Source organism: Mytilus californianus, unplaced genomic scaffold, assembly GCF_021869535.1.
Source record: "Mytilus californianus isolate M0D057914Y unplaced genomic scaffold, xbMytCali1.0.p SCAF_3, whole genome shotgun sequence".
Classification (NCBI taxonomy): domain Eukaryota; kingdom Metazoa; phylum Mollusca; class Bivalvia; order Mytilida; family Mytilidae; genus Mytilus; species Mytilus californianus.
In genome coordinates, this window is record NW_026262679.1 from 62,335,136 (window position 1) to 62,354,197 (window position 19,062).

The 19,062-nt window shown below is 32.9% G+C and overlaps 1 protein-coding gene across 1 annotated transcript; it reads right to left on the minus strand.

Annotated features, from left to right (window-relative positions):
- Nucleotides 1-2,179: 2,179 nt before the first annotated feature.
- On the minus strand, nucleotides 2,180-3,687 carry LOC127734971 (growth arrest-specific protein 1-like). Its single transcript, XM_052245025.1, has one exon. The coding sequence runs from the start codon at nucleotides 3,148-3,150 to the stop codon at nucleotides 2,431-2,433; it is 720 nt and encodes a 239-aa protein (XP_052100985.1). The 5' UTR covers nucleotides 3,151-3,687; the 3' UTR covers nucleotides 2,180-2,430.
- Nucleotides 3,688-19,062: the final 15,375 nt, after the last annotated feature.

Genomic DNA, 19,062 nt, shown 5'->3' on the forward strand with positions numbered 1-19,062 from the left:
CGTTAGGAAGGCACATTTAATAAAGATTAAGGCGGTGAAACATAAAGGAAAATAATCCATCAATAATCATACATGTACATGACCCATGGAGTAAGGGAGAGAATACAAATCAATAAATGTAATAATCAATACAATACACTGGCGTTGAATAAACATATACGATATTTAAAGACCATGAATATAATAGTTAATTCAGCAAAATATGAATTGATATTATATGACTTAGAGCCAAATGATTATTACGGGTCAATGGATATCTACTGAAGTTTTCACTTTTTCAAATTAAACATAACAAAAAAGGTTCGTAACATAAATTATGTGGACAATGGTTAACGCAGCAAACATTTCCTAATTAATTCTTCTGCATTAACCCGTCGTTCACTTATTTACGTTGGTCCTGTTGTGATCTTGGTCTCGATGCGTTTCCTTCTGACAATTTTAAAACACGTGATGAATTACTGCGATATTAACAGACGACCTGAATAAATTGAATTTTCTTTCATTGTAAAGTGAGGACAAAATCATTGAAACCCACTTAACGAATCAACTAGTGAAAGAGAAGAAGTCTTAATGTGTTCACGTGACTCCCATTACATTATTCTGCAATATGCGCGTAATATTTTGTGTATTAATATTTTCTGTTTAATGGGAAATAAAGTACAGACGAGACGAACACCTGTTGTGAAATAGAACATTATACACCAGCCAATATATCATATATAAGTTTAGTTTCATTTTAAAAAGCTCTTTAGTATGCAAAATCGCCTCATTTTGTAAATGATTTTCAGAACACATTGCTATGGAGAATCCATTAATAATTTTTTACATCTATAAATAAATTGAATCCGGCGTCCCCCTTTTTCTAACCGACGATTCATTGCAAGGATTCCAATAACGATTATGTGGAAAACTTTCAATCCTATCGATTTTTTTTTTGAAATAACAACATTGGCCGGTTAATTAGCACTTCCACCCAAAGTACATGTAAGTCAGCAAACATATATTTTCTGTCGAGATAGAAATTGCAAGAGAACGGGTAAAGCCAAGATACTGCTACAAATCAAAGAAAAAAAATATGTGCACACTTAGGAGCATATGGAAAGTAAAAAAGATGAACAAACAACTTAACAAACCTTTCTAACGTGGTGGAAAATAAAATGTGCATTGATTGTAAAATGGTCATCTAGTAATTTTTTGTTTTTCTGTTGCGGTTTAACTTCTTATTGAAACAACAAAACACATCCAAAACATTTTCCTAAAAAAAGAAAAACTTTTTGTTCAATCAAGATATTACTGTATTATTTGATCAATCAATCAAACAATATCTATCTATTTTTCTTCCTCTATAATCACTATATATATGCTTTAATTTGCTGTATTTATGCGATGCATGGTGCGCTTTCTGTTTTATGGGTTTTATGTCTTGTATTTAACATATATTTAATGTATGTCGGTTAAAAGCTCCACAGAGCTTATGTTGTATTCTTATATGTATACCCGACTTTAAATAAATCTTTTATGCTATGCTTTATATATTTATAAAAACTGATATGTAACTAATCGGATACCGTCAGTGTTTCACTGTATTATGTATATATTATACTGGAGTGAATTATCTAAGGTATATATAGGGGAAAAAAAATTTCAGAGACAAGTTATATAGGATTTTTTTTCAGAGACAAGTGCCTGTGGTGCTAATACTGCAATTTGATAGGTAACCTTGACGGGGTATATATGAGTCCATATCCTTTTTCTTTGAACAGAAAACGAAGATCAGAATGTTGACCAGCATAGTTGTTATTCGGCATCTTCACAGGGGATATGGGAACTGAGCCTTCAAACACTTACAGGTAATATGAACCTTTATCCAATGCAATGTTCCCGAATAACATATACACATATATTAAATACATTTTGTATGTATTAGAAAGTCGGATTATTTTGTAGTCACTTCTTAAATGAGCTCTGTGGTAAATAAACTCACCAAAGACACAAGGATTAAAAGTTTTCTACGCCAGACTCACGTTTCGTCTACATAAGATTCATCAATGACGCTCGTATCAAAAAGGTTTAAAATGCAAGATACAGTAAGAAATTGAAGAGCATTGACAAATGACAGTCTTATGACTGGCGTCCAAATATTTCTGTCGTATAAGCTGAAGAAAATTACGAACACACCTAGCATTAATTAACCTTTATAATCAAACATAACAAATATTTAACCAAGAATGTACTCCATGTATTATATTATTCAACAAATATAAATTAATAAACAAAACAAAATATAAATTGATCAACACGAAAGCACGATTGTGTCATGTTGGAATGTTCAAATAGGAAGATGAGAGATATTACATTTTCCTTCTCTTTCTTCGTCTTCCAAGTGATTGCATTACATGTTTTACAATGCAATTTGTCATTTCAAACATATTACCAGGAAAAACATCGAATGAATAAAATAAAACATAAAACTTCAGTTATAAACACTATTCCACATGGCGTTGAATAACGAATGCCCTCGCTCAATGCATTTGTTTGTATATCGTCTTCCTTGAAAAAACATAATCGTTCTGTGTAACGTCTAATTTTCATGCATTTAAAATCTTCAGTGCCATCACACTCGCATGTCATAATTTTTTGGGCACTTTGTAATTGATATAGAATCGTCAAACTATTGTTACAACTCGGAGTACATTTTTCTCCACGTATTAGTCCTGAACAATGATCCTCGAAAAATTTTAATGCAAAAAGGCACTCTGTATCTGCCTCGCATAACCATTTTGCTAAACTGCACTTAACAATTGCTGACTTGTTAAATTTTCTTACATTCTCACACACTTCTATTCTCAACTTTTGATCCTCGCAGTGTTTATCTCCCTCGCTACAGTTACAGTTTATGAATTGTTTTCCTACAGTATCTTCAGCCCAAACTAAAGAAATAAGAGCTTTCTCACACTGTGATGAACACTCTGCTGATTCTCCTGAAAGTAATGAGGAACATGCAATGTAGAATGTATGTAACGCCATACCACATCCTAGATTGGCTATACATTTATTCTTGACGGTATCACAATAATCCTGAGAACAAACAGGAAGTACACTGAGCATGACAACAGCTACAAATGGCACTATGCTAACACTAATATACATCCTAGAACTGTGTGTTTATGTTTCACAGACCCATAGCCTGTGCTCATTTATCACATATTTAATGTAATAAGTCGTAAATAACAGAGAATTACAACAGTACATTACCTTTGTAAATACTGTTTAAGATCCATAAAATGTTAAAATCACTTCACTCAAAGATTACAGTAACTTTTTTGTATTTTGACAGTTTTTACCACTCGACCTACAAATATTTATTAACACCTTCCACACTGATAAATAGATCACAATCATCATATGGCATACCTGACGGTAATATAATCGTTACACTTCAGCGAACGCAACAAATTCAAGTTTGACAGTAAGGACACGAAGGTATAATTGTGTATTTATACCTAAATATTGTGCAAAATCCAATCGAAAAGCTGCAGTTAAAATTCACCCGTTGATTGACAGCACAATGTCTGTTTTCATTGACAAACTACGCTTCACAAATTTTAACAGACTTAGATGAGAACAGTAAATAGATTATAGATCACGATTCATAGCTCCGCCTCAAGCACATCTATTAGTAAACTGAGTGTTAAACAATTCACCTCCTCTAAAAATATACATAAAGTAAGTATATCAAGGTAGCTTTAATCATCTGATCTTGTTTGAATTCTCAGCAAGTGATCTGTCATTAACTGCTTGTTTCAATTGAATATTTTTGCAACTTACAATGCTACACTGTTCATTAAAAATAGAAGATTTTATATTGACTTTACAGATCATTATTGTATCATTCTCAAGCAATTATGGTCACAGGCTACAAACAGAAACGATAGAAACGATATCCTTGTTTCACCCACATATTCATTTCAGCTGTGTTGCATTGTATATGGTAAGTGAAGATTCTTATTATTCATCGGTTTAGTGGTGTATGTCCGGGTGTAACGTTAATATTATTCTTTGTGAAACTTTTAGACGAAAATGTGTAAAAAATGGTCTGAATTTTAGGGATTTATGAATAATTTGCAGTTTTGCATTTTAAATGCTATAAGTGTAACGCGCTCAAGCTTATATAAAAGACAAAAAATATAGATAGTGATATTTAACAAGACTGCTGACTCTTAAGGTTGTTTTATGATATATTTGCGTTTTGATTTTTGTACTCAAAAGACCACAAGTGACCGTATCATTCTTTCTCCTTTCTACTGCGGTTGAAAAAAAGAATGTTAGGTAAGTACAGAAATTTTGGCTTACAATAGGCCACATATGAACCGCACTAATATTTATTGCAATGCTTCTATAATGTGGAGCGAGCAAAGACCTCTACCAACACATGAATTATGACATGACATAAAGTCCCAATCTCAACCGGACGTGGCTGTGTATTTATACACCCAGCAGATCAAACGGACGCCCCTCAACACGTTGTCTGAATAGCAAGGAGACAACGGTTGGAAATTTCTTAAGCTCTAGATAAAACGACTGGCCGGAGATAAACGAAAGACTGAAGATTTGACACATGACACAAATAAAACATAATATGACCGTATGACCGTGATACACAATGACTAGAGGAACAACAATAAAAGCCTGAACATTCCATAACTGACTTCCTCTGTACACACACGTTCCGAAAGATTAAACAAAAGATCGCCAAAATATATTATTATCATGATAATTGGGTGCAAGCCCTAAAAATTTGAATTAATGAAGTGAATTTTATCCGGCGCGTCTAAATCATTTGGTGCAAATACCTGGTCAAAAACAAATGTCAACCTTTGATTCCAAGGAGTTTTTTTTACACTAAAAAATTAGTTAATACTGATATCAAAAATAAGTTGTGTTACACTATTTTACGATTTCCTGGAAAGAAAAGCCGAAACATTCACTTAGTTGAACATTTACTGAATGCAGATTTAAAACTAAGAGCTTGTGTATAAGTTCTCTTGTCTATCCCAGGAAGCCAATACAAAGTGGGAACTTTGTGGTGTTCAAAAGCCGCTTTAATTTTTTAAAAGTTTCTATTGAAACGTCACGGTTCATTTATGATCATCTTTTCAGTAAAATTTGTAGGTATGAACATTCTCAAATTTATAATCTCAGTTTAAAGTACCGGTATTCCAGAATATTACTTACGTCTAGTTGCTTTGTCAGAAGTAACAAACACAAAGTGCTATCTGACAGGAATTTATTTATTTTATTTATTTCCAGTCTAGATATTGGTTTAGAAGAACGAGTATGAAGAATGGTACCATTGATATGATTAATATGATTCCAACATTTTCGGCAGAAAGAATCCCATGATTTCATATCGACTTTTTCTCTTCTGCACCAAAATTTGCAAATATGAGTTAAGGAAGTCACTCATGACGTTACGACGTTTTCCCAGTTAATTTTAGAATGTGTACAATTAGATGAATTTGGTTATTCTTTTAGATGTAGCCCTTAGCGTGTTTAGGTAGTTATACATCAAAAATGCATTCAAATTTTGGATATGAGCGTTCCTGATGAAGGTAAATCCAGAAAAGCCTTTCGGACGCAATACATTTATAAAGTGTCATTTTATAGCACTGTGTAGATACTGTTGCTGGTAAACTGTGAAGAAGCCGAGGGTATCATCAGCTCATTGCTGACTCGATTTATAACATAATTTTGCTATCAAATTCTCCGTTGATATGTTGAGAAATTATTTTTAAAAGAACGTAGGATCAAACTCCCTCAGACAAAATTGACCTAAGTTAGAATGATTTGGTTACTCACTAATATTTAAACAATTAACATGTATATAAAATTCCTGATGTCAATCTGAATTAATACTAGTATCTATTTAAAGTGACTTATAGGTCCATTGGGCCGGGTGTAATTTAATTGAAATATTTCAATATTGTACATATTTTTGTCATACACAACGTCACTATAATAAACATATTTGTATTGTATTGTATTGTATTCTTTTAGTATAAATAAGAAGATGTGGTATGAGTGCCAATAAGACAACTATCCATCCAAGTCACAAGGTGTAAAAGTAAACAATTATAGGTCAAAATACGGCGTTCAACACGGAGCCTTGGCTCTTACCGAACAGCAAGCTATACAGGGCCCCGAAAAGACTAGTGTAAAACAATTCAAACAGGAAAACCAACGGTCTAATCTATATAAAAAAAACGAAAAACACTTATGAACCACACCAACAAACGACAACCAATGAACAACAGGCTCCTGACTTAGGACAGCTGCATAAATATTTAAGGCTCATTTTGATCATATAGCTCTTCGAGTGTTTAATATAGTTATAATACTTCCTTTGGCGTTCATTTTTGGGGTGTGAGCGTTCCTGATGAAGGTAAACCCTGAACCCATCACATTCATAAAGTGTTAGTTTCAATTTTTTATTCCATTCAGTTAAAATTCATTTAATATATAAACACTCGGTCTTCGATAATGTTAGGGTCTTCTGTAACAACTTGGTTACATGGATCAAACCTTAATATAGCATATGCACTATCTCGAAAAGTAGTTTTCATTATCAACGTTGGAAGTAAAAGATGTGTAGTTAGAGAGAGGCGAAAGATACCAACGGGATATTCAAGCTCATAAGTCGAAAAATGACAATGGCATGGCAAAAAAAATCCAAAGGATGAAAAGACGAACAACAGTACACAAAACACAACTTAGAAAACTAAAGACTGAGCAACACGAACCCCTCGAAAAACCGGGGTGATCCCAGGTGCTCTGGAAGGGTAATCAGATTATGCTCAAAATGTGACATATAGTTAGTTACAAATACAAATATAACGATGATAAACAATATCGTGTTTACGAATGCTCGAAATTACTAAAATAAGCTTAGAATACTTTATCTGCTGATATCATGTCGTCCTTTACTTGATATCGGCGACTTCAATTCGGAATAGATTTCATTTGCATTACGTCATTCAGGAAGACATGATCTTTTGCAGAGTTAATTTATACAGAATCTCCAATAAAAAAACAAAGGATTTTTTTTTCAAACTATTATCGAACTGATGTTAATCTTCCAAACACCAGACGCAATGCTTGAACAACAAGAATGTTAATATAACCGTCATCAATATGTCTATTTTGAAGGACATACAGAAACTTGTTGTATAACGATGACAGTTTATTCGCACAAAATACAGTTTGTTTTTAAAGCCACTATACTTTCAGTTTTTGGTGGTGCAATGAACAACAAGTAAACTACTTAATCAAGACCATAGCTAAATTGGCTTTGACGGCCGTACTTTGACACTGTTCCTACATCTTTTTTTTATTAATATTGTATTTATATTTCGTCATATTATCAAACTTGTTAGTTTAGTGTATGTTTACTTGTTTTTGTTTAAATGTCTTTTTGATCGAGTTAAGCCATTTCAATTTATATTTTACAGTGTGTCTTTTTATGCTGTAATGTTACACTACTGTCTCAGGTTAGGGCCAAGGTTGGCGCCTGTTAAAAGTTTAAACCCGCTGCATTTTTATGCACCTGTCCTAAGTCAGGAGCCTGTTGTTCAGTGGTTGTCGTTTGTTGGTGTGGTTCATAAGTGTTTCTCGTTTCTCGTTTTTTATATAGATTAGACCGTTGGTTTTCCTGTTTGAATTGTTTTACACTAGTCATTTTGGGGCCCTTTATAGCTTGCAATCAATCAATTATACTATTAATAAATATCTATTTTGATGAGAAAAATATTTTCTAAACAGAAAAATAAACAAAAAGAAATTATTTTCAATATAAAGCATTACAATTGTTTGAAAATTGTCATCATCACTTAAAACTATGTTATACATCAAAGTGTCAAATTCGTTAATGACGTTTAATCGGTCATGCTTGGACGAGATCTATCTAATCCGTATACAATGGGAAATTCATAGAGTCACTTAATTAACAGGCATGGGTGTGCCAATTAGGTAGCCATACGGAAAAAGATTAGAAACACAGCTATCTAAAAATAAGGAGATGTGGTATGATTGCCAATGAGACAACTATCCACCAAAGTTCAAATGAAGTGGATGTAAGCAATTAAATTTGTTTGATACCTAGATCTATTACATACCCTATTCGAGAGACAAAACGATAAGTTAATACACGAAAAATACTATGCAACCACGGTTTTCTTGGAAGTTGTTTTTATTGGCCCTTTTCGGGCAATTCCGGTTATGTTATGGTCACTGCATGTCCAGCTGTCCTGTGGATTGTTTTTCCCTTTCGATCATGGTATTAGATGCCGACTGATTGCACTTTGGTAATTTATAACTTGTTACGATACTACATATTACTCTCTGACGATTTGTCAGGCAGCACAGCTAAAAAGTTATAACTTGTTTTAATTAAAGCATATTTCTTCTTGAAATGCGATATGACATTTGTTTGGTGTTCGACCATTTACCACAACAATGTTACCTAAATTTATGATGAAGGAGAGATACTATAGTTTTCTGTAATGCGGTCTTGAATGTAATAATTCTTTATAAGACTGAAAACAGAATAATTATATAGTTGAAGGTGTTTGATTTCTGTTGCAAAACCCTCTAGAGAAAAGCAGAATGATAGTTTTGCATTGTCAAATTGTCACAATCATTATTAGAATGAATTATCATTGACGGCTATAAATAATATTTCATGGAAATATTAACACATTTGAAGGAAAATATAAATCAAGAGTTAACGTTTTAAACAACTAAATAAACCGACATGGTACCAGTTATTATTCTTAAGGCAATATATATCTGTCATATTTTCTACCAATAATGTCAAATTTCTGCAGCATAATATCTGGTTATTAAAACCAAAACAGTGAAGTTCCCAAGAGCATTTAATTGGCGAACCTGTAAATGTTCCCATCGATTTCAACTTTGTTGAAGTAAACAGTCATATTATAAAGTAATTTTCAATAAAGAAAAATGGCTCTCCCGAGGGTAGGTTGGGGGTCATCTACTTGAACCGTATCATCTCTTACTATAAAAAATTAAGGGCCTTACCCTTGTTATTATTTCACTATCACAATAACTTTCAGAACATTTTGTAAAGTGTTGCAATATTATGATTTAATGTTCTAAATACTAGTATATAAAGTCAATTTTCTGAACTTTTGATTTCTTCATAAGAATGTATCAAAATTTCAATTTTGGTTGCTTATTTCAAATTTTGAATTCCGGAATTTATATAAAAATATAAAGCTTTATAGAATAAAACTAAAAAGCGTATATTTTAGATGAAGGAAATTGGCAGTTCAGTTTCAGGACATTAGAAATTTTGTCAAAACAAGGACAAACATCACACTCGTTCTTAATTTCTAATGCTTCATCAAGCTCCGTTCGTATCGTTTCTTTTTCACAAGGAATGATGATGCAAATAAAACAAATAACTGAGAATTTTGGTCTACAGGATTGGGATCTTCACACTATTATATAGATAGTGTATCTTAAATGCATTATTTTAAAATTTAAAGAATAATAGCTCCAACATCGTAGTGTGAATATTAAAATGATGTAACTCACATTTTTAAATAATGGTTTATCGAAAACAAGTGTCAGATCCTTAATACTCGACTGAGATACGGAAAATTATATATGAATCAAATTTATGGACTTCAAGAACAACTCTGTGTTCAATTGTATTTAAGATAAATAATTTAAAAAACATCTGAAAATAATTAAAATTCAACACTATAATTTCTGTAGAATTTCGATTTCCAAGCTTCATTATAATGCAATTGGAAGTGTAGGGATACATGTATAGGGAGATACATCATTGTACTTGGAACTCAAAAACAAAGACATCTTTATTCTCTTCAAAAGTGGACAAATATTACTCCCTAGAATTAGTTCCAAATGGTAAATTACTCATAAGATCAATACAGTTATTTTTTTACAACTGAATCTACAGCACAAACACTATGAACTGCATATCTTAATTAATACTTATTTCGTCTGAGGCAGACTTCAAACAGAAGCTTCTCTGGATGATTGAAAAGAAACTCGCATTATATTTAGATGATTTATTACTAGTATTACTGAATAATTTAAAGTAATTTCTCTATGTTGTAGAAATCTATTCCAATGAACTTGAAATAAAGGATACAACAGGTTTCCATATCATGACTTACATATATGATCGGTTGCGGGCTTTACTTCACTCAAGAGGGTTATTTCAATTTTCCCATTATGAACTTTCATTTTTACGATGCAACATTCCAGCATTAACCGCAAATGGAGTATATATCTCCTACGATATTCCAAGGTTTGCGTTTGTTATCACGATTTTCAATGATTCACGACTAGCTATAGTGCAACTAGAAGAGGAGGAACTGTTTGTCATCCCGGAATCCCTAAATTTTTTGTGGGTGTAGTGTTGCTCAGTCTTTTTGTTTGCTTGTCCGTCCTTTTCTATTTTGCTATGGTGTCGTTTTTTCAACTTTAGGAGAGAGAGAAAAAGAGTTTTGTGTTTGTTCAATCAGACAAAGCAGCCATCAATATTGTCATTATTATTTGACGAAAATACTATACTGTTATACTCAAAACTGAAGTAACAAATTCAAGTACTAGTACGTCATACCTACTACTACTGAATAAAAGATCGCAAATAAGCACATTTAAACAATGATTGAACTGAAAGATGATACAAGGTTTCTGACTGAATTGAGTTTGATGTGTTTGAGCCTTTTATTTTGCCATTTGATAAGGGACTTTCAGTTTTGAATTTTCCTTGGGGTTCGGTATTTTTGTTATTTTACTTTGTGAATTACTAGATTAATCACGAAATTTCAATTGTATATTTGTATCCAGTAAATGTTCAACTATAAATGGTAGTAATTTTTTGGGGCCCTTTATAGCTTGCTGTTCAGTGTGAGCCAAGGCTCCGTGTTGAAGACCGTACTTTGACCTATAATGGTTTACTTTTATAAATTTTGACTTAGATGGAGAGTACATTTCATTGACACTCATACCACATCTTCTTATATCTAAATAATTAGATATAGGAAGATGTGGTATGAGTGTCAATGAAACAACTCTCCATCCAAGTCAAAATTTATAAAAGTAAACCATTATAGGTTAAAGTACGGTCTTAAACACGGAGCCTTGGCTCACACCGAACAGCAAGCTATAAAGGGCCCCAAAAATTACTAGTGTAAAACCATTCAAACGGGAAAACCAACAGTCTAATCTATATAAAAAACGAGAAACGAGAAACACTTATGAACCACATCAAAAAACGACAACTACTGAACATCAGATTGTCTGATTAGTATTCTAACACCCCCTAAGAGCTCGTTATCAAATATTGTGCCAAATATAAAGAAGTAGATCGTGATATAAATGTCAATGAAACAACTATCCACTAAATGACAAGGATATTAACAAGTGTAGGTCATCGTACGATACATCACAAGCAACCCCAAATCGCATAATATGCTACAAAAGGGTTCATTCTGTATGTGCCTGTCCAAGTCAGAATCCTATAATTCAGTTGTTTGCGTTTGTTGCTGTATATCATATTTGTTTTTTGTTTGTTCTTTTGTACATAAGTCAGACCGTTAGTTTACTCATTTGAATTGTTTAACATTTTGTTGTGTTGGGTCTTTTATATCTTGCTTTATGCAGTGTGTGGTTTGCTTATTATTGAAGGCTGTACGGTGACCTATAGTTGCTAACATCTACGTCATATGGTATATATGGTAGAAAGTGTTCTCATTGGCAATCATACCACATCTCCTTATTGTATATTACTGATCAGATCGGTACTAAACACAAATACAAATAATGCTGGTTATATTTTTTTTTTGGTGATAACTGTATCAAGAATTTAAAAAATTGTTTGGAAATCTTAAATAAGCTACGGAACATAGGTAATTTTGTTCTCTTGGACTGTTATGCTTTCTCTACCCTTATACAATTCCACGTGATTTTTTTTAATAAACAATTTTCGCATTGAACAGAATGTTCTTTCGATAAATTTCATTGTAAATGTATCTATTGTGGTCGTTACAATTCCTTTTCATTAATGAAACTTCTATAAAAAAAAATACTGATTGGGCATGCCAAGAAACGTTTTAAGCCTGGTATCTTTGGTGAATTTTATGGGTTTTTTCTTTGATAATATTTATATCCACTTTTGGAGAGAACATCGTCAAGCAATTGGTATTCTTTTCGATAGGGACGAACTATTCCCCCCTTATTGAAGAATTTCTTTCTTTACTGATTCATTTCATAAACACCTACTAGCAACAATTGATAGATAGTTCCAACACTACATGCATATATTATACGACATATTCTCGGTCAACAATCCAGAGTTTACTGAATATACAAGAAAAATATATCTATAAAAATAAGAGATTGTGGTATGATTGCCAATGAGACAACTCTCCACAAAAGACATTTCAGTTCAACGTCAACATTGATTTGTATATGTAATTATTTTTGTATACCTTAACATCTATAATTTATCATTTTAATCTTCATACCAAATGGTGACCACGGGATTCCTTTGCCCTTCCCATTATCAGTTTCACATTCCATGATATAGATGTTCCGTTTGCTCTTTCTTAATGGGTGTACATTTATTAGTTTGTTATATGCGCGTATTTGCAGTGACGTCTCAGATTGCAGTGAAGATCAACGAACGTTATGCATGGTGTGTATATATATTTTCCTTACTGAGAATGTTCACAACAGGAGTATAGATGCCATTTTGATAAAAGGGTATTAAACACTCGATCGAGTTTAAACCCTATTCATCATATACATGTGCCCGTCCCAGGTTAGGAACTTCTATAGCAGTTATCTTTAGTTAATGGAAATGGGTTATTCTTTATGGAATTTAATGTAAATGGTAGATCTTAAATAATCTCTTTGAAAATTAACTGTTCTTCTTAACTCGGGCCGATCAAGTTAATATAATTGAGTTTCGGGGGATCTAGCTTAAAATACATGCAACTTTTGAATCGATAACGACTCGGAATAATAATAAAAAATAATGAGATATAAAAATATACAAAATAACCAATAATTACTTTCGAACGAACAATTTTCGGGTCATATTAGCACAACCACCACCAATACTCCCCCTCTTTCTACAACAACAGCACGATTTATTCTCACTTTCTGTTAAAACAGACGCAAAAATCACCGCCGCCGCCTCCAATATATCCCACAACCGTCATCATATCCTCCTGAAAATCCTAAAAACCCTCGAAGGAATGAAATGAGTATACTTCCGTGTTGTGGTAGAACATTTAAAGCAAACAAAGTATAACAAAAATACCGAACTTTAAGGCAAATTTAAAAAGGGGAAGTCCATAAAAACTGATAGTCATTATTAAACAAATACACAAAACCAGAGAGTTAACATCTTGAATCAGCATCAACATTTTAAGCAGAAGACACTATATAATCCACATGCGCTTGGGTACATGATTTGGTTTTAAAAAAAATCCATTGCTTGCACTGAATATTAAATTTTCTATTAAACGACTGAACCCTGTAAGATTAACTGTGATAATAAACACACACACAGAACACATACTGAAAACGTTTTGGAAATCGGATCTGAAAATTATTCTCAAGGATTGGGTACACCAAATTATAGTGCGATATAGAAACATAACGTAAACCCGTGAACCCTAATGAAAACATAGTATGAGTGTTTTGATGATATAGTGTTACTTTTTTCCTGCCCGCCCGATGGCGAGACCAGGTCTAGTAACCTCTCGACTCCGGTCGTCTGTCAATGCGTTCTCCCGTCTTTCCGAAAGACCTTGGATTGAAACCTTTCGTTTGTTCTGCAACTCGATAATGATAAGTTGTAGCGTGTAACCTGTTTTTAAATCTGACGTGCAGCCACTTCCTCAGTGTTTGTTGAGTTTGAAATTTTACTAACAACACTCATTGAACACGGAAAATTGTCAAAGTTTTCTTGGCTTAAATTGAAAGGAATGGTTTTATATGTGGTCTGGAGCTTAATAATGATGACTTGTAGCGTATAAGCGATATTTACATCTGCTGTGCAGCCGACAGAGGGTAATTTTCGTTCTTAATATGATCAGTTATGCTTCAGTATACATGCGACCTTAATCTATTAGGTCCAGACTCGGTATTGGTCTTGTTATTGTTAGCATGCTTATGCCTTCAATTCGGACAATCATTTAAAATGACGCACCCTTTAACAAAACTCACAGAGTTGAAAGGTACATTCTTTACATTTATTCCGCATTGTTTTGCACATTTCACGTAACTTAGGTGAACTTACGTAAAACTTTTATTCGTAAGATTAATAGTTCTGAAATGTCCTTTCAAAATCGGTCCTCAATAGAAAATGTGTACGCACAAATAACCCTACGCAATCTGAAAATGAATGTACAGACAGTTCTCTTACTGTTGATACAGCATATGCTATGCTACCACAATTCATTATTTAGATGAAGACATACAAAAACTAGCAGATGAGATAAAGGCAATTGAAAGAGCATGACTGATATCACTTCCTATATTTACTTGTCATATCGCTCCGTAATTTTTGTATCAAATCTTTCATTTTGTGACACTAGAGCAGACCTTATCCGCGACTTCACAATGTGAAAGCAGAAAAATAGCAGTCGGTTGACACATCATTTAGCATTTCTGATCGTTCGCTGCACTCACTCTCCACATTGAGACTCTTGTCGCTTATTTCTTATCGAGTACTTTTATTTTGCAGAATTTTTCTTACGAGTTTTTACTTTTAAGATTTGTATTCCTTTTTTGGGTTTTTACCTGTTTCGCATAATTTTTAGATGACAAAAGTGTTTATTATTTTGTTTTAATATGTATTTCCGCATTTAACTTTATAATGGTAGGCATTTTTGTTGCATTTTTATTTCAATGTTTGCATCTAATATATTGTATGTTTGTGTTTTTTTTTCCTTTTAATTTGTTTTGATTACCATGCATGTTGCATGTACAGCGCCTTAAGGTAATTCTTATTTTTTCATATAGGGCGCTTTATAAATTTTCATTATTATTATTTTCATTATGTTATTACTCGTGACTGATATTTTGCGATATCAATGTGAAGAGAACCCGATAATCTCTATTTTAAATATTTTATCATGGCTCACAAACATTCGCGTGTTGAACAAATACTAGTAGATAAACATATGAAACAAAAATGCATTATTGAACAATTACCGTGCAGTGATTGGGAAAACTACAAGGAAAGTTTATTTCGCGACGTGTTCAAGTTCTTTAAGAACAGAAAAGTTATGTCTTACTGTCTTTAATTTATCAATTTTTCAAAAGAAAATTGTTCTTTTCATGCAACTTATACTTTTATAATGAACATAACCCCGGTAATTCTTCGTTTTTTTTGCGATATGTTTAGGCAATGAAAAGGCTTTTAACCGAAAATGGCAGGATGGTCTTCTTTTGGATATGTTCCAATTGTCGTACAATCCCGTCCTCTTCTTGGATTCTTAGACTTATTACCGGGTTTATACTTACATGTTTAAGACAACAGGTACCTAATGTGGTCCAGGATCTTGTTAACCCTTCCGTTTTAGTGTTGCTCTTGCTTTAGTTTTAAGTGTTGTTTTTTTTTAACTTTTCAATGTCTATGTGTTTAACCGGTTACAGTCTTGTCTATCCTTTGTTATGACAATCGCGTTTCTATTTCAAATTTACACATTCGGTAAAGTTTCAGGTTACATAAGAGTCAATTACCAATCCACTTTGTGTGATGCTTAATGACTTAATTTGACTTATCAACGTATTTCATAGGAACAACACGACGGGTGTCGCATGTGGAGCAGGATCTGTTTACCCTTCCGGATCACCTGAGATCACCTGGTTTTTTTGGTGGCGGTGGTGTTGCTCAGACTTTAAGTTTTATATGTTGTGTTTTTTATACTTTTGTTTGTCTTTTGGTGGTTTTTCGTGGTTTTTATTTGCAATGACAGTGCCGGTTCGTTTTCGACTTACGAGTTTGGATGTCCTTTTGGTATCTTTCGACTCTTTTTAACAAACTTCAAAATGTTGGAAACATAGGAAATTTTTGATAATTCTATATATAAAAATACGGAGATGTGGTATTATTGCCAACGAGACAATTATCCATCAATGTTCAAATTAAGTGGATGTAAGCAATCATATATGTATGAAACAAACCTGCAAAATCTATTGTTCAGTACAACACTATTATAGTAAGTTGTAGTTGATCGAACAAGGAGTCGGTCAAAGCCGTGTAATGACTGCTTGGCTTTTTTCACTGTATCAACCAGGCTTTATTGTCAGTAGTAGATTGTAAAACATATAGTTATCAACGGGAGTTGATATAGAAAATATGCTGCTTTGCTATATATTTCTATTTCTTAATTTCTCGACTTTTTTTTACCGCTGCTGACCTGCTGCTTTCATGTGACACATAGAGGCGCTTGTCGCATAAGATGCCGATTGTTGTTGTCAAACAGTTCTATTTAGATATTTAAATAAATTTATAAATTTAATTTCAGATTGCTAGAAATCTATGATTTTTTTGTTGTTGTTGTTGTTGTGTGGCTTGATTCATTTGTATGTTTTATATGTACATAATGCTTTTTTTTTGTTTTGATTTTTTGTATACGTTTTTGTATTCATTATATTCGGTATAAAAAACACATTTTGTTTGACATTTCAACTTCCGGTTTATTTCCATGTAAACAAATCTAGCGGGATAAATCAAATGAAAATATGAGTAGAAAATTAGAAAAAATTATTGCAGACCAAACACAATTTTCTCCTGGCTTTCAACATAAACAACAGCAATCCTAGTCTCAGACAGCAAGGCTTTATTCTGCAAAATGCTTGCTTAGAAAAAGAGTTTCAACTCGAAACCTGGTGTAAATCTGTGGCAACAACCGAAATATTAGTAGACCTGGTGAAAACTAGAATTGCAAATGGCCATCAAAAGACACCACCACATAATTATTTATCTCTGGTCCGAGACATGCGATCTTACAACAAAAGTAGGAAGATACATCAAATTAAAATTCCACATTAACCGGGCAGTCAAAATTATAGGAGATCAATATAAAAGAGTTGTTAATATTCTTATAAAACAGTTATCAGCATGCTGAAATAACATTAATTGACTGTCCACTACTATTTATATCAAACTAAATCAAGTACAAAGGACATACGAAACCAGAGACATACATAGATGAGGATTTCCTACGGTGACCAAACAAATACAAGAGTTAAATGGCAAAATATACGAACTTAACAATAAACTCAACAAAACATAAGTAAAAACAAATAAATTCTATTTTAGATGGCGCAAGAGAAGCAAAGGACAAATACGTAAATCTGTCAACCTGTTAATTAACAGCAAGGACGGTATACATCATGGACGCCTACTAAGTCTAGCCATAACTAAGCAAATATTGCCGGACACATACACCGAATACTTCAATATAGATCTAGAATCTGAATTATACAAATCCGAGTCGAACAAAAGGAATTAAACTCTTTATTCTGATCAACATCTCTAAAATACCAACAAACAAAGGTGCCAGTGAACAGACAAGAAGAGTAGTAAAATTATAGGTAATTTTATCTTATAAGGTTTTGCTACTTATCTCTTGTATGAGATCACCTCAAAAACACCACACCCAAACCCATGTTTTCTCTTCCAGAATTGGACATTTGAAGTGATTGAAAGAACACGAATACTCAGATTGAAACATCTTTCATCTTGTAAGTACCGGTAGTATAAGATACATGATCAACAGCCAAAATGTTTTGTTATACTGTCTCCATGCTAACACTTACTCTTTGGAAAAGACAAGCTTTTACAGCATGCACATCAAATATACTTACCCCACAACATAAATACAAACCAATACAACAGGACTGCATTTACAAAAACAACGCTATAGAAGGGGTGAAATTGTATTTAACTGAACACCTTATTAACCCAGTAACATTAACTGTACAAACTTACTTCTGGATAAAAAGCTGTAAAAATCATACACAACTGACTCACCCAAAATATATAGTTGCCAGGGACATGAGTACACAAAGAATCATCTTACTCTTATTGGAAGGCAAAGAGACAAACCCATGCCCTCGACGACGGCCAAGATGTCCATGCACAATATGCCAAAAAGCATGTAAAACAGAATTTATAGCTTGCGAAGACTGTGACAAGTGGACACATAATGTCATATTTTTGTGTTGTTGGGATATTGTCACATTGATGTATTCCCCTTTACCTCGTTATGTTATATATCACCTATTTCTATTTGATGTACATAAATATATGATAAAAATATTATGATTCTTTTTAACTAAGCATTTATATTTCAGGTTAGCATTACAGCTTGTCCATATGGATAAATATTGAGAACGGCTATTTATGCTGACTGTTAAGGTAATGAAGAAAGAACTATCACATATGACAACTCTCCACTAGAGACCAAATGACATAGAAGTTAGAAAGTATAGGTCACCGTATGGTCTTCAACAATAGCAAACCCATACTGCATATTAGCACAGCTATTACATAGAATTAATAAACTTTTTGATTTAAGATCTTGTAAATGCCCTTGGTTTTATAATCTCTTTTACAATTTAATGTTTCGGAAGAATTTGTCAAGTTGTAGGAAGGTAAAAATTATTATTTTGGAAACTTTCTTACCTATAAAAACCTGCAAACAAGGAATTATTGGAATCTGGAATAATTTTGAATTCTGCAAAATTGATAAGAAATATATGATGAAAACTAGCCCTATTAATTAAAGGGTTGGCCATGCATGCATGGCTGTGTGGGCTTAGTTAGTCCATACTGAAATACCGGTGAAAGTAAAACGAACCATAGCCATGCGTGCATGGCTCATGGCTAACCCTCTTTATTTGGTTAGTTTTCATCATACATTTCTTATCAATTTTCCAGAATTCAAATTTATTCCAGATTCAAATAAATCCTTGTTTGCA

What these genes read in the sequence shown, in the direction of transcription:
- LOC127734971 (XM_052245025.1), bottom strand. Translation starts at nt 3,150, where the DNA reads ATGTATATTAGTGTTAGCATAGTGCCATTTGTAGCTGTTGTCATGCTC.